The 23,472-nt window shown below is 40.2% G+C and overlaps 1 protein-coding gene across 8 annotated transcripts in view; it reads right to left on the reverse strand.

Annotated features, from left to right (window-relative positions):
- The window catches only part of Sh3kbp1 (SH3 domain containing kinase binding protein 1), a 333,950-nt gene that overhangs the window by 119,145 nt on the left and 191,333 nt on the right, over positions 1-23,472 (reverse strand). For 7 of the 8 annotated variants that reach the window (XM_036174398.1, XM_036174396.1, XM_036174397.1 and 4 more), the window contains one exon: positions 21,787-21,992. In XM_036174398.1, the coding sequence (XP_036030291.1) occupies positions 21,787-21,992 (206 nt within the window). Of the gene's footprint in view, positions 1-9,764; positions 9,815-21,786; positions 21,993-23,472 lie in introns of those variants that run through there. The other variant, XM_036174400.1, reaches the window with a different exon arrangement.

Raw genomic sequence — 23,472 nt, forward strand, 5'->3', positions numbered from 1 at the left:
TGGAAACTGATAAATCTAGAAAGTGGGAAAGGGATGAAAAATAGCAGTCACTGCTCCAGAGATGCTGCTGCCTGGGAGGCAAAGATGAGTGTGGAAGAGGAGAACATCCCGCAGACGTTTCCAGTCAATAAAGGTGGCACCTACAGAGGGTGGTCAGAACAACATCCCAGAGGACCCTCAAGTGTGCGCCCAGACCAGCTGCTTCTGGCTGCACCCAAACTGTTCTCTACTGTTGATGATGGAAAAACAACAAGGCGTGTGTCTGGGGAAAACGGCCTGTTGTCCGAGAACAGAAAGCCTTTTATTGAGAATTTTGATACTCAGGAGCAAACACACCACCATAGAAAACTATCCCAAGCCATCTTTTACAAAGCTTGGCATCCACTCAGTAATGGATGAAGAAATTCTAAATTACTGGGCCAAACAGATACTCCTCCCAAGGTAACGGGTCAAATGAGACCACACACTCACATGGTACAGAGTTTTAAAGCGACTTGGAAATTACTAACAGATACTTAGCATGAAAGGTTGAATTCATAATCCTCTACCTGGAAGTGGCCGAGCCTCTCACCAAAAGCAGCAGTGAAAGGCTTCTTTCAAGATTAGCAAGGGGGCTGGTGAGGTGGCTGGTGGTAAAGCTGCCTGCTGCCAAGCCTGATGACTTGAGTCCCACTTCCAAGACCCACATAGCGAAAGAAGTCAGCATGTGCGTGTGGGCACGCATACACAAACACACCGGGGACGGGAGGAGAGAGAGGAGGAGAGTGTGAATGAAAAGAAACAAATGAATGCAGTTTTCTAAACGTTTTCAAATAGGGCCTGGGGGCTAAAGGCATAGCTTATTGGTACAGCCCCTGTTTAGTATGTGCAAGGTCCTGGGTTCAATCTCAAGTTGAATCCCTAGTACTGCCACCACGAAAAAGGAAAAAGATCGAGCCCTCCAGCAGTTCAAGGGATGTTTACAGAAGTCGGTAATGATATGGGAAATTTTATATAAGGCCGAACCAAAAAAAAAGAAAGAAAAAATTTTGTGTGTGGAAACAATTCTATGTGTGGTATGATCTCAGCCAGTTAAAAATGTATGGCCAAACAACTGAAAGCTAATATTTAAAACAGCTTCAGCCATTACCCCAGGGAAGTTAAATAAGCTTTTTGCTTCCTTCTTATTTTCTAGTATTTCAAAAATTATTTTATAATCAGCAAAAATGAAGTTCTAAGAGATGTAACACAGTGTGTTAACATAGCTAAAAATTACAATTTACCATCCCACATTACTGATGTCTCTCGCGAAGGTCTGATTTGATTTGCAACAGCTCCTAGCTAGCAGTCACACGAAGCTTTCATTTGTGTCATTGTATTTCCAAGTCATTAGTAAAGATGTTAAGAACATCAGATGTAAAATGAATGATGATGGTAATTTGTAAGACACCGCCCATATAGAACACACTCTGTCGTTTGTCATCCCCTTCACTTATAGCTGTTCACTGGCTCATATCCTCAGTGACTGAGTACACAATGTAGATCATTTCTACTTAATGCTGTTCCAAATAAAGTATTTGGGACATTTTATCACATTTTCAAAGCCAAGAATGTATTTCCTATTCTACTAATTAAACCCATGAATCCCTTATTTGTATTTCTGAAAAGGACTTCAACTATAATCAAAGACCACACTTACAGGGGCCGAAAAGTTGGCTCCATGGTTAGAAATACTTTCAAAGGACCTGGGTTCAATTCCCAGCAACCACTCGGTAGCTGACAGTCATCTGTAACTCCACTTCCAAGGGATTTGAGCCCCCTCTCTGATCTCCATTGGCACTAGACACACATGTGGTGCACATTCATATATACAGGCAAAACATTAATACACATAAAATAAATAAAATTTAAACTCTTTTAAAAATAACAATGCTTACAGATTCTTCATTTCTAGTCTTTAAAGAAGAATGGATTCAAGTATGACACATGTGATCACATACAGGACTACCTACTACTGTTAGAAGTAGTTATTTACTGAGGAATATCATAGTTTTGAAATTTCTTTGGTTTCATAGACATTTCATTTCTTTAAGGAACATTTCCAATTAACACGATCTTGATTTGCTTCCTTTAAAAAATCAAGACTGACTTATACTAAAATGGGATTCTAGCTAGGGGTGAGGACTGATTAGATAGATACATTTTCTTTTAAAGTGTGTGTGTGTGTGTGTGTGTGTGTGTGTGTGTGTGTGTGTGTGTACACGCACATGAGCATGTGGTATATGTATGCATGCGTATATCTGTGTGTTTGAACGTATGTTTGGGGGTATATGTACACACGTATGCAAGTGTGTGTGGAGGTCAGACATTGAGGTCACATAGCTTCTATGGCTCTCCACCTTTAATTACTTATTGCCTTGAGACAGTGTCTCCCCCTGAACCTGAAGTGCACAGATTAGGCAATACTAGCTCACCACCAAGCTTCATATAGCCTCCTGTCTCCACCTCCTAGTGATAAAGTGCTTGGTATGCAGGGTCATGCCACCAAGCTCTCTCTTTCTTTTATACAAGCATGTTGAGCTCTGGTCCTCATACTCATGTGACAAACACTCCACCAACTAACTCAGTCACCTCCCCAGACCCTAATAAATGCACATTTTACAAATATATAGCATTTGTATGTTTATAGTTTTTACATATTTGAATTGTGTGCTTGTATAGTATATGTGAACACGCATGTGAAACCAGAGGGCAGAGGGGGAGGTGAGAGCATTCCTCTAATGCTCGCTGCACTATTTTCTTTAAATAGGTCTTTCACTGTACTTGAAGCTTGCCATTTTGGCCCGGCTAGCGGGCTAGAAAACTCCCAGGATCTGCCTATCCTTGCCCACTAAAGCTGTAGTTACAGGCATGTCCAGCCATGTCCAGATTTTACATGGGTGCTAGGAATTTGAACTCAGCTCCCCTTGACTTCACAGCAAGTGTTCTTACCCACTGAGCCATCTTCCCAGCCCCATAAGTGCACTTTAATAATGAATTTAAAAAATAATTTCTAGTCTTGTAGAGAAGTTTAATATGGTCTATACTTGGCTGTCTATCACATTCATTCACATTTCATTCATTTAACGTCAGTTTAACAGCAAATATGAAGAGGAAGAAGACAGTTCTCTTACGACTGTAATTCTCTTTAAGATGCCTGAGTTTTAGACAAATTAGATCCTTACCATATGAGCAAATGGTAAATGTTTTACCATTCATTTTTCAAGTTTTAACTCTTCTGTGCTAAAATATTTCTGTCTCTCTTTTTTTATCTATAATAGACACGAAAACACCAAACCACACAACACATAAATGAAGAAAACAGTAAGTCACTCATTTTACTCATGTGCTTTTCTCGTTTGACTATATTACTTTTTAATTTGGTTTTTATTATAATTTTTAGACAGGTCTCATTATGTAGCCAGATAACATAGAACTCACTATGCAGACTAGGCTGGCCTCAAATTCACAGAGATCTACCTGTCTCTGCCACACAAGGATTGGAATTAAAAATATGCACCACTTATCATGCCAAACTTTTACTTTTTTATTTTGAGATGGAATCTCATGTAGCCCAGGCTGGTCTTAAACTAGCTATGTAGTGGAGGATGACCCTGACCTCTACCTGCTAAATTCTAGGATCACAAGCATGTGCCAATATGCTTGGTTCTGTTGGTTTTTATGGGATATTTTTTAAAGGATGACTAGACAATAAGACAAGATATCCAGTAAACTAACTCCTTGAATGTATTTTGGTCTTCAGTGATTCCGTGTCCTCTTCTGTCACAATGGAGAATGCTTGTTTCACTGTTTGCCTGCGAGCTCCCAGAGCAGCAGCGATTCCTCTTTGTGCCTCACAAAGCCCTGCTATAGGCTCTGCACAAGGAAAACACAGTACAGATTCATGGAGGACAAAAGCGGACAGAGGCCAGGAATGGTACTTTTCGAATGAACAACACTTTGTTACTTCTGGTTTGTTATATTATATTTAATATGATTCTGGCAAACATGTTTCAAATTGGTCACGCTCCTAAAATTGACAAGGATTTACAGCAAAAAGATTTCTACATTCTCTTACCCCCATAGCCTAACAAAGTGAGTTTATCAGTCCTCACCACAGGCTGCTTCTCCCTTACTCCCAAAACCTGATCACCATGATTCAAGTTATAGGGATCCTCCTTTCTGCCATTAGTGGAATCAGGGAACAGTCTCAAATGCTGTAAAGTCTAATTTCCTCACAGACATTGCTTAGTCAACCCTGTTGGTTGTAATGACTAAGTCCACTACTCCAGATATCAGGTTGAAATTAGTTTTTATGGGATCTGGAGAGATAGCTCAGTAGTTAAGATCACTTGTTGCTCTTACACTGGACCCAGACTTAATTCTCAGCACATGCATGGTGGCTCACAACCATCCATAACTCCAGTTCCAGGGGGTGTGACATCATCTTCTGACCTCTATGGGTAAGAGGCACAAATATGGTGTATATATATATACACACATACATACATACATACACACACACACATACACACACACACACACACACACACACACACACACACACACATATATGCAGGGAAAATACTGACAGACATAAAATAAAATATATGAATCTAAAATTATCTTTAAAAGCTAATTTTCATTTACTGCCTTGTCTCATAGCTCCTCAGGATATCTCTGGCCTCTCTGTAGTCAATTCCATGGCAAGATCAACCATCATAAGACTTCTTAGAGTTGGAGCAGACAAAATTCAAGGTTTGCTTTCACACAAACACACAGCTTTAAAGCCCCATACAGTCATTTTTTTTACTATAATACTTTGAAACTTGGTGATCTCTCTCTGACCTAGATGCCTCTCAGCCTCTCATTAATTTTCTTAAAACCTCATTTTGTCTCTATCCAGTATAAGGACATATGACCAAAGGTCACAAAAACCTGCAGTTGTTCGAACTCTTCTTTTCTCTGCTTCTAATGATGCTTAACTGTAGAGGTGTTACTGGGGGTTGAAACAAAATTGAGTAATTATAAAATTAGACATGCAAGATCCATGAGGCATGTAGCTCTCCCAGTGCAGTAACTGAACAGGGTTAAGCACTGTGCCTCAAGAAATATGGAAACTACTTCAGGCCCTAAAACCATGAGACTCTTAGCATCATCACTTCAGTTATTATCAGTTTCTCCTCACAGCCTAGAAAAGGTACCCAGGAGAAGCTGTTTCCTGGTGAAGGTGAAAGGCGTCCTGACTAAGAAGGCAAACTAAGAAGAACAGACTGAACAGATGCTACCAAAACAAATGGAGCAAAACATATCAGAATCACTGGCGAGTGAAAATGCTTAGCTGGTGAAAGAATAAGAAAGCGAAGCAGTAAACTCACCCTTACCACCTCCAAGTTCCTAATCTTAAAGGAGCAAAGCAGAAGTACAACGTCTAAGTGATCGGACCTCAGCTTTCTGCCATCGCTTGCCCAAACCCTGCCTGCTGGATCCCTACAAATGCAAGGGTGAGTTGAATCAAGATAACACTTCAGTTAACACTCAGAATTGTAGGTTGCATGAAGTACTTTTAAGGGTGACCTTTTGATGAAAGGAAGCCATTTGCAGAAATTCTGGCACATGCCTTGTTCATGAAGTGTTACTTTTAAAGTTGAGTGCAAATCACCTATTGGAAGTGTGCTTACGTTGCCATTTGTGGCTAGAGCATGCAGAGGTACACGTTTATTTAGGGACCTGGCCTGAGCAAAAGATTAATTTTAAACCAATTAAATGGGCTCCAATGCCATGAAGAAATATAAGTTGCTGACCTCCTAAGCTCTACAATTTAAATTTGTTAAAAGTGAGAAAACACAACACAATTCAACTAACATCAGCAGAATAGTTTGTTTTCAAGACACTAATTTTTCTTATAGCATTGAATTTATTCTATCTACTGAAGCCCAGTTGGTCAGAATCTGATTTTACAACTAGTTGAGAATATCAGAAAATCAGGCATGACCATTCCAATGGCCAGCCAGATACACGCATGACCTTGGATATCAAGAACCAAAAGCAACCAGCAATCTCAGGAATAAATATTATGAAATAATCATTAGTGTCAATAAAAAACAAAAGAGGACAGAATATTTGCCAATAACTGTATGCCCTTCTGAAGAATATCAGTCAGCATTTATAAATAATTCAGCAAATACATCATAAAAGGAAGGACTGCCATTTCTTACTCCTGAGCAATTCTATAATAGAAGACAAGAGAAAAATCAACCATATAGTTAACTCTTCCCACTAAGAGGAAATCAGTTAGAATGAACAAAAGCCCACCAGAGAAATTTTAACCTTCCAAGTAAGAGGGCTAAGCCACTTGAAAAGTACCTGGATACTACTACCTGTTTGTTTCTTTGAGGAATATGGAAAAGAGGGATCTGGTTCTTCCTCCAAGTGATATGCAATCTTTTTTTGCACTTGTGCAAATATTCTGCTCTGAGGCAGGAGACCTTTCCCCCAACTCTTTAACTCCTCAGTTATCAGATGAAAAAAATAGTGATCGTCTCCTTCCATGACAGCCATCATGGACACATATTAAACACCTGACATTTACGAGGATAGCTGCTATCAAAAACAAAATAAAAGCAGGAAATAGTATGGACAAGAGATGATGCAGAAAAATTATAAAACCCATGGATTGCTAGTGATAATGAAACGTGGTACCACCACTGTTGAAAACACTATGAAGGTTCTCCACTACCTTAAAATTAAAATTATCATATGATCCAGTGTATAGATACAGAAAGCAAAATGGAGTTTGCCAGAAGTTTAGGGGAAGGAACTATAGGGTGTAATGTTTAATGGGTAGAGTTTTGCAAAATGCAGAAGTCCTGGAAATTAACAGCAATGACAGCTGTACACTGGAATGAATGTACTAATGCCACAAGCAGCTTTTAGAACACTCTGGGGGTGTTGGGTTTTTTGGTTTTGTTTTGTTCTGTTTCTCACCCCATAGACCAGACTTGCCTTGAATTTATGGAGATCCTTCCTGCCTTAGTCTGTGCCATGCTAGGATTACAGGTGTCTATTCCACATCCAGTTGTTGAAAGCTTTTTGGGATTATTTCTATGAGGAAGTTAATCTAAGTGTAAAGCATTACAAAAAGTGAACATTTTATCCCACTGGTAGTAAAGAAACCATATATTCAGGTTGTTTTCACTTAAAATAAAATCAAAGTCACATAAGCCATTAAACCTGGAAATTTCTCTTTTAAAAATTCAGCTTGAGGAACCAGGCATGGCAAATGTATAATCCCAGAATGCAGGAGATGGAAACAACAGGGATCAGGAGTTCAAGCTCACCCTCAGCTATATAGTGAGTTTCAGACCAGCTTCAGCGGTATGGAATTTTGCCTCAAAATAAGAAAGGAAAAAGGAAGAGAGGGAGGGAGGGAGGGAGGGAGGGAGGGAGGGAGGAAGGGAGGGAGGGAGGAAATTTATCAAAGAAATACATACATATGTGTATGTATGTGTATATATATATATACACACACACATACACACAACAATATTGGATGTTTGTTTGGGACAGGGACTCTCTAGCACAGGCTAGCCCGGAACTATGTAGCCCAGAGTGTTTTCATATTCATGGAAATTCTCCTGTCTAAGCCTCCTGAGTGCTGGTACTGTAGATGTAAGCCATCATGCCTGGCCTAAGAAAACATTCTTAGTTTTTAATATTAAGGATAGGAAAAAAACTATTAAAGATAGAAGCAATCTAAGCAGATATGAAGTGGAGTTTGGTTCAATGAACAGTATTTTAGCTCTCTGATTGCTTAAAAATACCATGTAGCTAACTACCAGAAAAAGGTGAGCCATAACTCGTTAAGTTTTCAAAACAGGAAGCATGTACTATGGCCCTGTTGTCAGAAGATTAGTGAGAGGTGTGCCCCACATGTATACATATTCTGGTTCAGAAAAAGTCTGGGAGAATACACGTTAAAATGTTAATTATAACTTCTCCAAATATGAGACTAAGAGTAGTCTCTATTTCTTCATATACTTCAACTATGAGGCACTGTTTTTACTATTGTTATTATTACTGCAAATAACTTTTGACATGAGCAAAGCAACAAAGCTATTTAATTTTTGACCAACAGGCAAATGGATTCAGGAAGCACTCTCCTACAGTAAGTAGCATATAGCCTTATAGCCCTGGAAATATGAGGGAACCAGCAGAGCAGGAACCAGCAGGGGCCAGCAGGGCACTTTACTTTTCCCATCTCCAGGGCCTTGCCTGAGGGCCAGATAATCTCCTTGAGGACCAGCAGCTGTTCAGTCTTCCCCACTCATATCTTAAATCCTACTGGGCTCTGGTCATTTCCTGCGTCAAAAGTTAAACTCTGGGTTCTTTATGACAAGTTAGAAGGTATGGAAGGACTGGGACAGAAGAGGACAATGGTGGAGAGGGACCAATGAGAACAAAGCATAAGGACACAAATGTATGAAGATACCAAGAGATACCATTACTTTGTATTCTGATCTAAAAAATTAATTAACAATGAATCAGCTCAGAAAAATTACATCTAGAGGATCAGCAAATGTCAGATCTCTTTCCCTAGGGGTTGCTCCCAAGCTACTGCAAATGAACTTTATTTTATTCAACACATGGAGCTCCCTCAAAATCTTCCTCTCTCTTCCTAAGTAACAGATGCTATTAAAAAAAAAACTATCAAGAAATTCTCTAAATAATGTGCTGAAACATTCAGCTTCATTCTTGCCACACTATTTTCCCTTTTAAAAAAGTTTCAAGTTAAAGCCAATAGAAAAAGACATCAAGGAATATATTTTACAGACTCTGCCTTAAATTTCTTGTTTTTAGTGAGACAGCGGGCCATGGAAGACACACAGTAATCACAAGCCTTTTCTTATCCTGTGGTTTGTTTAGGGAATTTTATTTTGTGTCTGGAAAATAACAGACTTCTGCTTTTAGGTAGACAAATAATGAAGGACTCAGAGAAACATGACCATCTTCTACTGGCCAACTTAAGGATTCAGAGAAATATGACAACTCTCTACCAGCTAACTTTTAGGAAAGCAAGTAATTCACAAATATAAACACAAACATAAACATTCAGCTCAACAGAGGCAAATATCTTTATCTCCAAAGTAAGCAGTGCAATGGGCCCCCGAAAATCACTACTTACAGTTTCTCCATTCATGAGGAAAACTCCAAATGTCTGGGACCCCCAAATGTGAAATGCCCCAGAGCTGGTTTGCTCTGTGGAGATGTTCTTCTCTCCTAAACTAACCTGAAAAGCAAGCTGGATTTGTTGACTGCACAAACATCTGTAATTGCTAAACATCTCGGTGACATGGTGCAACAGTTACTGCTTGTACAAACTGCCCATCTAAATTAAAATTACTCTTTGCAGTATGAGCACATGAAAACCAAGGCACAAAGAAATTGGAAACATCTGTAAAAATTAATGGCCAAATTGACCAAAGCTGTGGAGTGGGATGGAGGGGGGAATAAAAAAACAGCTAAATAGCTCCAGTGTAACATCTGACTTTAGAAAAGCACCCTTATACTTGAAAGGTTCTTTCTGAATCCATCCAACAGCGACTGCCCCCTCCACTGTGGGATTCCAGCTGGCCCAAACATCATCATTTTAACAGAGCCGTGTAAACACAGAACAAGTCCTACTATAGATAAGACACAGATGAAAAGAATCTAGTTCCTCTCTAAAAGAAAAGAGAAAGAAATACCTCTTCTCCCATCATGCAGCCAAGCCTCCTCTCTTCAGTTTGTAAAGGTCCCAGAACTACCCTGAAATCCTCCCACTTCCTTCAAACAGCCAAAGGCACGGAGCCTGAGGACCCAGCCTAATCCTGAGTCATACTTGGGACCAAATGAGGAATGGGAAGAACAAAGCTTGCATTTGTTTCTGGTTCAGGAAGCCAGGGCCGATTCCTGGCTTGGGTGGCTTCTCCAGAAGTCCTCCTCCTTCACCTACATCTCTGCAGCAATGTAGGTTGCCTCCTGGTGCCCAAAGGTGTGACCATTAGGACAAGAAACACACTGAGTATTTATTTGGCAGGACTCAGTGACCACTTGTGTGTGTGTGTGTGTTTTTTTTTTAATGTGAGAGGGAAAATAAAAAGCTATCTTTCAACAATGCCTGGGTAGTAGAGGATATATAAAATATGTTATAAAAAGTACAAATACTTTTATAGAAATAAAATCAGTCATACTATACAAAAATTACTCCAAAAATTAAAAAAAAACTAAAGGGAAAACAGCACTTACTTTATGGATATGCTTCCCCTAGGAAAAACAGTAAGACCGCCATCAAGTCATCAGAAATATCCCAATAGACTAGAATAAAGTATTTAAAAATCTTGTTTTCCCCTAAATGAGATACCACATGACTTACCATTTTAATGACATTAGAGCCAACTGGTGAAGAGTACAAAACTCTGGAGCCACAAAATGAGATAAAAATTCCAATTAGGTCATTCCCAAGCTATATAATCTTGAACAAATTAAACTTTGTTCACCTTGATTTTCTCATCTATAAAATGGGACTAATGGAACAGAGGATATAGTTCAGCAACAGAACACTTGCCTGGGATGTGCAAGGTTCCGAGTTTGACTCAGAACTACAAAAGGGTAGTAATAATGGCACAGACCTACAGGATTATCTAGGTGACTAAGTGATATACAGAAGACTACATGCTTACAGAAGAATCTGGTACACAGGAAACCACTATTATTACTAGCCACTACTACAACAAGTTCAGGACAACTTCACAAATCAGCAGTATCTTCTTCTTGCCATGTTTCTTGTATTCTTAAGACTTTGATGTCCTGTTTAGTAATGAAACATGGTTAATATTTAAGTCTCTTAATTAATCTAACTTAAAAATAATATATTCTATACTTATTAACTGCCTGCATTGTGACCAACTCTAGGTGGCTTTAAGTGAGATGCTGCCTCAGTCCTCAAGAAATGTATAATCTGAGTAAGCATGACACAGATCTGTTTATATATGACATACATAGAAGCAGTGTGGGAGATATCACTAGGTGTAAATGACCAGTGTGATGAAAGTGCTGAGGGATTAGCATTTGGAATGCAGAACACAGATAAGAAATCACCTTATCAAAACCTAATTAGGATGAGAGAGAACAGACAAAGCAGCCGAGAGGAATTTCAATTCATTTCTTTCGACACTCCTCCCTCAGTGAAGCACAGCATAACTGCCCAGGCCCTAAGTATCGGCTTTGCAGAGTGACTTCTTCCAAAAGAGTCTAATATGGAAGGAAAGCAAAACAAAATAAAATACAACTATGGAACTCCCCAGGGGACAAGCCTGCCTACCTCACCTCACCTCAGTCAAGGTGAACAAGGTCAACAGTGAAAAGGGGAAGTTATTGATAACACGAGCCCTTGGTGTATGATGTAACATGAATGAGCCTTCATGAGCGGAAAACCTTCAGACAAATGCCAATTTAAGAACACTCTACAAAACTCATAATTACCAAGGTCACCAAAACAAGAGGAATCTAAGAAGTCAGAGTGACTAAATATGATGCAGTATCCTGAATGACAACCTAGAATTAAAGAGAAAGTACAAGGGGTAAAAACTAAGGGTACATGAATAAAGTTTGGGCTTTCATCAATAAGTACACATTGACATTGGCTCAGGCATTGAAACAGATACCACATTAACATGGGCTGTTAACAGGAGTGAAAGCTGGGTATGGAGTGCATAGAAATGCTATATTACTACCTCTCTATAAATCTAAAATCATTCCACAATGGAGAACTGATTTAAAAACTAATTAGAAAACCCAAACAAATTAAAAGTTGAGCGTGGTGGCTCAGGCTGGTAATCCCTCTGATCACTTGGAAAACAGAGACAAGAAGCTGGGGAGTTCAAGGACATCTACAGCTTCATAGTGAATTCAAGGGCTTGTTGGGCTACATGAGACCATGTCTCCAAAAATCTAAATAAATAAATACTAATTATGCTAGGTGTACACAGTACCACACACCTATAGTGAGCATTTGGAGGGTGAAGCAGGAGGGTAGCCTGGGCTACAAAGGAAGCTTGAATCTGGCCTGGGCAACATGAGAGCCTGTTTTTTTAAAAAAAGAACTAATTGGAAAGATAAATTTGTTGAATGTCCATGTATATATAAATGAAACACATAAATGATATTTATACATATACACAATTATGTACATGTATATTCAAATGCAAATGTAATTAAACAACGCCCTCCTAACTTTATTTATCTATGGCTAGTTCATCTATGAACAAAGATAACAGAATGCTGACTCCTGGCTTTTTGGTTCTCCAAACACACAGAACAATTTTCTTTGAAAGGAAATTTGGCTCTTCTATCAGTTCTGCTGCCAACCCAGGCAATGGCAGCCTGGCTTAAAGAGTGTTCATGAGGTGGGCCCATCTGCCCCTTTCCAGGAGCTACTAGAAGTTCCTGGTGCCTGGCCAATTAGTCACCAACCGCAGCGCCCTGGGCTGGCAACTCTCCCAGCTACTTCCTCTTCAATCTCTAGAACACATTCCCAGGCACCTCCCTAGGTATCTCCCTAAAGTGCAAATCATGCTGCTACACAGCTGAACTCCTCCACCAACATGCCAGCCCACCCAGAAAAAGTGCAGCCTATGAGCAGACTGGCAATGTCTTCTGGAAAGAGGTACCACTTCCCTTCCAGCTACCTATCACCATTACCACATGACAGCAGTCCTTGCCCTCTATTCAATCTACTTATTTGCCCCTTCAATGTAATCACGCTCTCTACTTATCCATACACATACTGCCAGGACCATGACTTCCCATCATCTTTGAACACTCTGCTAAGTACCCACGTTCCTTGAAAATATACTTCCGGATACATCCTTCCTTTTCAGCATCCCAGGAAACTTCCTTTCTCCTGATTCTTACTGATAATATGGACATAACTCTTCTAGTCCTTGTCCTTGCCTTGTAGGGACCTTTTTACATACAAGTTTGTTAGATCAAGGAATAATCCATGCAGGCATGGTGGTATATGCCTATAATCCCAGAAGTTGAAAGACAGAAACAGGAGAATCAAGAGTTCATCATCATCCCCACCTACATAGTAGGTCGAAAAATCAGCCTAGACTCCATGATACCCTGTCTCAAACAAAACATAAATAAAAGGTTTTGGGACAATCCATCGTATCAGTCTAGAAAAGTATAGAAATGATGACTGAGCAAAGGCATGACTTAGGAGAGAAGTGTTAAATTCCAATTAACTAGATCAGACCTACCCCACTCCAAATCAATAATCATCCAGGCAAACAAATAAGCAAAACCATTCTGCATGTAATATATAAATATAGCATCTAGGCCAGTGGTTCTCAATGTTCCTAATGTTTCAATCCTTTAATACAGTTCCTCATGCTGTGCTGACCCCCAACCATAAAATGATTTTTGTTGCTGCTTCATAACTGTAATCTTGTTACTGTTATGAATTGTAATGTAAACATGTGATATGCAGGATGTCTGATATGTGACCCCCCTCAAAGGGTCACAACCCATAGGCTGAGAACCACACTGTTCTAGACATACCACCTAACCAATCTTTCAATGTGGATTGCCACCCATTCATCCTTTACAGAGAAATCTCAGAGTGCCACTGATGATCTATGCAAAGAATTTGGCGATGCTTCATTAAATGAGTAAGTGAGGCAATCAATGAATAAACAAAAAAGGCAATCTTCAGCTCAACCACAAGCACAACACAAACATAATGAGTTTTCCTTTATAATTTTATCTGGATTAAGACAAAACACACTCTTCACTTATCTAGGCCACAAGCATTTACTGAATACCAGTAGTAGTTTTAACTTTTTTTTCAAGGAATTGTAAATACAGTGGTGACTAATGCAGACAAGGTCCCAATTATGGCATTTACTTTCTAGTGGCTGACTTCAGACTTGGTAATATGAAACAAACAGTAGAGCAAAATGCAAGTCTGCTATTGGAGTTTCAAATCTCCCATAATCAAAAGCTAAGGAAATTTGGGCTGGAGAGATGGCTCAGTTGGTAAAGTGTTTGCCATGCAAACATGAGGAATTCCTAGCACTCAAGTCAAACCAGGTCCAGCAGGTGAACCTATAGTCTGGGTGCAGGAGAGGTAGAGGCAGGTGGAGCCCTGTAACTCGCTGGCCGCCCAGTCTAGGCAAACTGATGAATTTCAGCTTCAGTGAGCGACCCTGACCCCAAAACTAAGGTGGAGGAGACAAGGAAGCCCATGCCTTTAATCCCAGCACTTGGGAGGCAGAGGCAGCTGGATCTCTGTGAGTTGGAGGCTAGGCTGGTGTACAGAGTGAGTTCCAAACAGCCAGAGCGACACAGTGAGACTGCTTTAAAATAAAGACGGTGGAGAATGATTGAGGAAGATACCTGACATCAACCTCTGGCATACACATTTACACACTACATGAACACTCTCTCTCCTCCCCGCCCCTCTCAAGGCAATGGTGCTAGAAAAGGTACTGCTAGTTATAACAGCTCCTTTCTAGTAAAAAGAACCTTAACCAAGTGATTATTATATGACAAGCACTTTTCCAATCATTGTACATATTACTTAATCCTCACAACACCCCTAAGTGACAGATCATTTTATTATTCTAATTTTAAAGATGAGGAACATAAAAGCACTGTGTGACTAAATTGTCCTAAAAGAAGGCACAGTTGGGATTTGAACCTCCCCTATCTGACCAGACTGTTTAATACCTATCAGTACTCCTAAAAACACAGTTGTGGGGTTTTGTTGTTGTTGTTGTTGTTGTTGTTGTTGTTGTTGTTGTTGATGGTGGTGGTGGTGGTGTGTGTGTGTGTGTGTGTGTGTGTGTGTGTGTGTGTGTGTGTGTTTTGAGGTGATATTTCACACATCCTCAGGCTGGCTTCAAACTCACTATGTAGCTGAGGATAATCTTAAACTGTGGATCCTCCAGCCTCTACCTCCTGAATAACCCTACAAGATTACACCTTGCTTATGCAGTGCTGAGGAACAAACTCTAGGCTTTCTGCATGCTGGGTAAGCACTCTACCAACTGAGCTCTATCCACAGTCCTTAGAAATACAGTTGCAAGAGCTTCTGAGAATATAAATCTTGGTGATGATCTGGCTGCAGTTAAATATTTCTTAGAAAACACACTAGGCTGAATGTTTCACAAAGCGAATGTCAAACATACATAAAACAGAAGAAAGCATCCAATGTGTCATAAAGTAACCCCTGGGGGTGCAGAGATGGCTCAGTACTTAAGAGCACATACTGCTCTTCCAGAGGACCAGAGTTTTATGCCTAGCACCTATGTAAGGCAGCTTACCACCACTTCTAACTCCAGCTCCAGGGGATCTGGTGCTCTCTCCTGACTTCCATGGGCACCTGCACTTACATGGGGCACATGGCTCACGAGAGCATGCATACACACACACACACACACACACACACACACACACACACACACACACACACACTTAAAGATAATAATTTAAAAATATCCCTGTAATACTGTTTCCAATTCCCTACCAACCCCTTCCGCACTTTTCCTAGACAAGGAAATATGAATACAATGGGAAACTGAAGTCTGAGAACCCCATATGCTTTATTCAACCAGTGTGCATTATAGTGGGATCTGCTCAGTGAAAGCCATGGAGCTTCCAATTACCCTAAAGATGTCAAATAACTTTATCTTTCCATCCAAATAAGGAATATCCAATAAGTTAAGTCTTAGATGATTTTTTAAATGTTATCCAGTTGTGTTTTATTAGTCCAAGAATATATTAGCTCCTGGGGCTCACCAGAGCTTATTTCTCTTCAAAGGATTAGAGACTATGGTGGTTTGAATGAAAAGGGTCCCTATAGGCTCATATGTTTGAATATTTGGTTCCCAGTTTGTGGAACTACTTGGGAAGGATTAGGAGGTGTGGCCTTATTAAAGGAGAATATGTCACTGGGGATAGGCTTTGAGGTTTCAAAAGACCACACCATTTTTAGTTAGTGCTCTCTGCCTCCTGCTTGAGGATCAAGATGTAAGCTCTCAGCTACTATTTTAGACTATGCCTGCCTGACTGCTTTCATGTTCTCCACCATGATAGTCATGGATTTGTCCTCTAAACTTTAAGCCCCAAATAAACTCTTTCTTCTATAAGTTAACTTGGTTGTGGTATCTTATCACAGCAATAGAAAAGTAACTAATACTTTTATTTCTAAATTTATATTTAGAGGGAGAGAGAGATTGAGAGGTGGTATATGTGTAAGTACCAGAGAGAGAGAGAGAGAGAGAGAGAGAGAGAGAGAGAGAGAGAGAGAGAGATGCAAATGCCATAGCTCATTGTATTGAGGTCAGGGGACAGCTTGAAGGGCTGAGTTTTCTCTTCTTGAGGATCAAAGTCAAGTCACTAAGCTTAAAGGCAGGGATCTTTGCCTGCTGAGCCATCTTCTTGGCCTCAAATCTCATATTCACAACAAAGGTCATTATTTTGTTTGGTTGTTTGAGATAGGGTCTTGCTATGTAGCACTGGTTGGCCTAGAAATTATACAGACCAAGCTAGCCTTGAATTTGCAGCGATGCCCTGCCTCTGCCTCTGGTGTGCTAGGAATACAGGCATGCATCACCTTACCCAGTTAAGATTGTCACCTGGTACTTATATAGTTTAATTCTACTATAAAGTTTAATGAATTTTTACTAGAATGGATTAAAAGACTACCAGAGATGTGAATGAAAATATTAAAATTCTCTTAATTGCAATTTGGCTGATTGAAACAATTGATTTATGACTTCCATTTACATACAATTTAAATGTTAATTCTCTGCCACAAACAAATGCTTCAATGTTGATACCATAAAGGTGTTAATTTGAATGACTGTAATTCTATAAATGAGATTCAAGCTGATGGGAGTTGAAAAAGAGACTGCCACAAATAAAGCCTAGTAGAAAATACAGAAATACAAAATCCTTTCAAGAAAGAGATGTCAGAAATCTAAGAAACATTATACACTTCCAACCTGCCAAACCATAATGCTTCAAAATATCTTTTTCCAACCCAGCTAAAAAGACTGACTCCAAAATGATTAGGGGAGCCAAGACTCTATAGTCACTCCATGACTATAGAGCCCAAACATGGAATAAGTTGGCACTAAAAGCAAGGACCGTTCTGTATAAAAAGCCATATCAAGTCAGGTCCTGGGCCTCAGCCAAATATCTGCAACTTATTTACAAGCATTGTAACATCTGCCATCCTTTATCTAAGTGGTTAGTGGAGAGCAATCATCGGAGTGACTCACCAACAAGTGCTCTAAACTGCTAAGCCATGTCTCCAGGTCCTACTGATAGATTATACTTACGTCTAAGCCTAATTTAAATGGAAACATTTACCCACAAGTTTCTTTTCTGGTAATCTCTACTAAAGGAATTTCGAACATACACCAAAATGGAGCATATACCAAACTCCCATGTGCATATCACTTGCTGTCAACAACTACCAACTCATGAGCTAGATGGCATATGCCTGCAATTCTAGCATTTGAAAGGCAAAGGCAGGAGGATCACAAGTTCAAGATCATCCTTGGCTACACAAAAATTTGAATTCAGTCTGATCTACATAAAATCCAGCTTCACAAAACACAAAGAAATCAGTTCACCACTAATCTTGTCTCCTCTACACTATTTCATCTGTAAATATTCCAGTACATTATACAAATTGTTCACAAGTATACCCATTTTGTAGTATTAAAAATGTGTATATGGGGTCCCTCCTTATATCTTAATAAGAGAAGCGAAAACAGTATTCACTGTTTTTTGTTTTTGTTTTTTTGTTTTTGGTTGGTTGATTAGTTTGTTGTTTTGGAACAAGGTGTCTATACAGCCCAGGATGACTGGAACTGGCTAAATATATCAGGCTGGCCTTACATTTTCAATTATCCTGCCTCAGTCTTCTGAATGCTAGGATTAAGGTGGCTTTACTATTTCTTTTTTTCAGGGTTGGTTAAGGGCTATTATTTAGTACCTCCCTTGACATATAATCTAATCATTAGGTTTGAGTTTTACAGATTAAACAGATATACAGGGGCTTGGGAGATGGTTCAGTTGGTAAAATATCAGCCATGCCAGTATCAGGACCTGAGTTCAGATATCCAGTACCCACTTAAAATTCAGACATGGTAGCAAACATCTGTAACCCCAGCACTGGGAGGCAGAGACAGACAAATACATGTAGTTTATTGAGCAGTCAAACTGGCCAACAATGAGTTTTAGGTTCAGCGAGGAAACCCTGTGGAGAAATATAGTGAAGAGCAATGGAGGGAGACACCCAATATTGACCTCTGGCTTCCATGTGTACACACACCCATACCCACACCCACACAAGCACATGCATACACCACACACACACACACACACACACACACACACACACACACACACACACGCGCGCGCGAGAGAGAGAGAAGGGGGGAGGGAAGGAGAAGAGAAGAGAAGAGAAGAGAAGAGAAGAGAAGAGAAGAGAAGAGAAGAGAAGAGAAGAGAAGAGAGAGGTGGGTCTTTGTCAGATCCTTTCTTTCCTCATACAAATTATCAAATCAGCCATGTCAGAAGATCAACTGTCCCACCCTAAGTAGGAGACATGCTGGGCTTCATCTACCAAATTCTGTCATGCAAGATCCAATTTGCTTCTGCAAAATCAAAGCAGCAAGCCCAATTTTAAAGGGAAACTTTCTTCTTTAAACATAAATATTGGATACAAAACCATTTCAAAAGTGAAAAGAACCAGATTGTACATTAATAAAAAAGTATCACACTCATTGGCTCTCCAGCCATATTGTGTAATAACATAATGGCTCCATAAATCTATGCAACTACTCATTGCACCAAAAACGGGGAGTAGAGATAGTTTTCAATCATTTCAGATGTTAGAAACATTGCCTGCAGCCACTCAAGCAAGCTGGGAAGTTTATGTTTGCTCCCAAGGCTTCACACTGGGTTAAGGGAACTTCTAGTGCATGGTTTCACTCTGCCAGAAATCAGGAACCAGATACATGCACGTGCACCCACATACATACACATATATAACTTTACAGTACATAACTCTGATAAAGTTATTATTTAATGTCACTACCACCAATACACTATTTCACAGAGAAATAGTTAACTACACAACTGCTTTATTTTCAACAGTGCACCTGCTCTATTGTTCCACCCAGCTCCCTCACTCTACAGAGGTTTGCAATCTCCAAAGCACCATGTTAATACATTTTCAAACATTCTACCTTCCACCAATATGTGCCATGTACACAGTGACAACAGTGAGAAGAAACTAAGAGCCCTATGAGGGAGCTGAGATATAGATAGACAGATGCTAGACACAGTCAGGCAGAGGTGATGGGGTCCCAGTCAATTAGTCAGACACAACCTCAAGGGAATAAAGGGAAAGAGAGATGACCCTGTCTTCACTGGAGATGGGGAAAGTTGTGGGTGAAGGAGACTGTTTGGGGGGTTTGGATAAACTGAGGAATTGGAATCTCTAGGTAGAAATGACAGAGAGACAAGCATAAAGCTCTGTCATTCTTGAAAGAAATGCACTAAGACATAAACTTGGGAGTAGTTGGCAAGAAGGTATACATATCTATAGCCTTAGCACTTGGGGGGCTGGGGCAGTTGTTTAAGCCCAGGAGTTCAAAGGTCACACAGTGAGATCTCATCTCAAGAATTAATAAACAGGGACTAGGGAAATGTCTGGGAAGTTTAGGCACAAGCCACACAAGCAAGAAGACTGGGGTTCAGATCCCCAGAACCCTTGTAAAAATTGCATGGGTGTAGCCAGCCATTTGCCTGTAATTCCAGCCTCAGAATGCAGAGATCTGCAGAGCATGGTGGCTAATGAGATTTGCCATATTTTTAAGCTCTGGGTTTGACTGATAAACTCCGACTCAATGAACTTGGTGGAGAGAAAAGAGTTAAGATTCCTGACATCGATATCAGATTTCTCCACATGTACACATGTGTATACACACACAGAGGGAGAGAGAGAGAGAGAGAGAGAGAGAGAGAGAGAGAGAGAGAGAAGGTTTTATGTTTGACACTGATATCACTATTAATAACTAAATATATTACTGTCACCTAAAATAAACATTATTAATAGCAATTGTAAGTCACGCACATACACTTCATGTCACCTTGATTGAGTCAATGGTCACATTCTTTTCAAATACTTCAATAAAATGGAGAAAAACTCCATCCATCATCCTTGTCAAGATGGGTACTCACTTTTTTGTAGCTACTTCATGGAATCTGAATGTGGCCATGGGAAACAAAAATGTGATCACAAGTTCAGACACTAACAACATAGTTTTCAGATCATAGGCAACATCACATATTGATTACTAAAAAAAGCAACACTTCAACAAAGGAAGAGTTTAAGTGAACCATGCTCCAATTTCTCCCTCTATGCCTTTTCTCTAAGGCACTAAATGTCCAAAATGCCCCCACCCTGTAGAAGCTGTTTCTAATGCTTACTGGCACTATGGAAAGTTGCTAGTGGCTGGATGGATAGTACAGGTTCTACAGCTGCAGATGCTGATGCAACCTTGAAAATTTGACCTCACTGAAAAAAATGAAAACCACAAGCCAATGGTAGATCTGAATTAGAAGTGTTGCCAGTACCCTAGTCCAAACCTGCTGGCACAAGAGTCAAAGAAAAAAACTTAACACTAAATCAAATTAACAAACATTTCTTAAGCACAGCACGAGTGTAGTTTATTATAATTTGGAAAATTCCACAGTATTTATCAACTCCCAAGCAAGGCTATGATGCTCAGAAGTGTACCACAGTAGACGTCAGCAGTAGCCACAGAGCTATGGCTCTGGGTGTGTTGCCATAGCAACCATGAACTCAGCAGCAACATGCTGTCTGCTTCTCACCAGCCCAGAACCAGAAGCAGAAGAAAACAGCTAGCTTCCTGATGGGAGCAACCCAGGGAGTCAGCATGCAAGCTGTCTCCATCACTCCTGCGCACACACAGGAGACTGCCTTTCATCGGTCTGAAATTGTCTCTACCTAACTCTTAGAAAAAAAAAATCCACACAATTGCTTTTCTCCGCTGCATAAACACAATCAACACACTTGAGCACAAAGCATTAGTGAGAGATTTCAGGGTATTTGAAGGCTGTCAAAGTCATATATTTAGCTGGATCCAGGTATGAGGGGCTTCTCTGGAAAGGAGATGGAGAAGTATTGAACCATTTGAAAAGTCATCCTGAGAAACGTTCTTTAAAGGAGATATATATTCCTGAAAGTCCTCCAAAGTTCTGTGTGTTGGACCTGATGCCCAGGGTAGTACCATCAGGAGGTTGTAAAACTTTGAGATGTGAGACCTGGTGGAAGGTCCTAGGCCATTGGCCATGTGCCCTTAAAGGAGATTACAGGATTCCAACTCTACCCACTCTTCACTGTCACACTCATGAGGTAAGCCAATTTGTTCTACCATGGACTCAAGTTAATTATCTCAAGGGGGCCATATTTTGTTATAGTTACAGAAAGCTGACCAACATAAGAATGGTGAGGAGGGCAGCACAGCAGCATGGAAGCCATTCCTGCAGAGAAGGGGAATCAAAGAAGGGATGGCTTCCAGCGAGCACAAAGGGCACCCACCGGAGTCAAAGTCCACAACCTACTATGGAATATTCGGCATTACAATGAAGTCAAACAAGAATTGTCAAACATACCTTTTCTACCGGCAGGAAGTCATTTTCTACTTCGATTGACCTCGGTCTTAGTTTAATTGGCTTGTCTTTGAAAATGTCTCCAAAGCCCACTCCTTTGACTTTCTTGGGCTGGATGGCTGCAGGTGCCACTGTCCCATTGGCACCTTCCGACTTGGTACTGCTTGAATCACCACCATCACTCTCGGAACCTGTGGTCTCTCTTAAGCCTGTCAACAGTGAGGACGGGGAGAGAAAGAGCTCAGAGGTCAGCCAGAGGTCACAACGAAGAACTTCACAGCTGCCCAGAAGCCATCTCTCAAAGTGTCACTGGGCTTCTGTACTTAAGGTGCTGAGTACGCTGACTCAGGCTGCCTCTGAGTTTTGTTTGGTCTTCCTACCCCCAAACTTTAATTTTAAGCAGTGAATTAAAAATAACTTTTCAGAAACTCTTATTTTGTGCTGATCTCATTGTACATGTGACTTTTCATATGCTTCAGCCGAAGCCTGGCTCTGATCCAAAAATTTTACCCATGGCTTGTGTAATACGAATCCTCCCTGCCCATACCTGGCCTTCCCACTCAGTAAGTACCACATACTGTAACTCTAAATTCTCTGATTCATGTCAATTAGTGATTAGCAATGAAAGTAACATTTCCTAAAGGGAAACTGTAAGGCTAAAAGTGATTTAAACAAATTAGCAATTAAACCACACAAAATTATGACTGCCAAAAGCTTCAATCTCTTCTGATGGCTTCACAAGGAATAAGTGCATGCAGGCATGTTCCTCTAAGAAAGCATTAAAACCGAACTTGACATTGCGACAGTGTTTCCTAGCAAGCTGATGGTGTTTGTTAAAGACAGAAAGAAAATTGCCTTCCCAGAGGCCAGAATCCCAATCCTATGACTCCTCCGCCTTCCTGTAACACCACCATCTTCCCAGAGCTAAGTCCTTTCCCAAGGAAAACACTGGGGATAGGACAATCTGCCTTTAACCTCTCGTGCCATACGTTGGGAGGTGTATAAGACAGTTCTCAGCAGGACAGTATCAGCATTCACCTCCCCAGATGCTTGGTCCCTAGGCTCTGCCCACACTTGTGTTCTAAAAGGAAGAGCCTATTTGAGCCTGTGAATTTCTGGGTATACATTCTTCCTTTGGTGGTCAGGATGCCAAATTTGCTAGCAAAGGGAGGGGTTTAAAGGATACTTCTTGGAATACTCAAGTCTGTCCCCAAACCATATTTCTGTATCCCCTGACCATAACAATGCCCTTGAGATGAAAGAATGCCATCAAATTTCTTTTGCTAGTGGCCAATTGTACATTAGCTTCCTGTGGCTAACCAGTCCATAGGAATGATCCACCAAATAATTATTCACAGAGAATATCACAAAATGCTGAACTCATTTAAGCGAGGAAGTCTCAGAGCAAGGAAAAACTGTTAAATGCAAATAGATAAAATATAGAAAGGTCATTATAGATTGCTAACAGCTTTCAGAATCAAAGCGTCAGAACCATGGTTTCCTTTGTTGCTGCCATTTTTCATAAAGCAGTATTTGTAAGCCAAAAGGGTGGGAGAGGAAGAAAATAGCTGGTACATATTTGAATTAACTAAAGCACAGAAAATTGGGAGCAGAAACAGAGGACATAATAAGGAGGGGGCCAGCTGCACTTCATAGGACTAGATTGGTGTGTACAAACATGGAGAAGCC

Source organism: Onychomys torridus, chromosome X (genome assembly GCF_903995425.1).
Source record: "Onychomys torridus chromosome X, mOncTor1.1, whole genome shotgun sequence".
Lineage (NCBI taxonomy): Eukaryota > Metazoa > Chordata > Mammalia > Rodentia > Cricetidae > Onychomys > Onychomys torridus.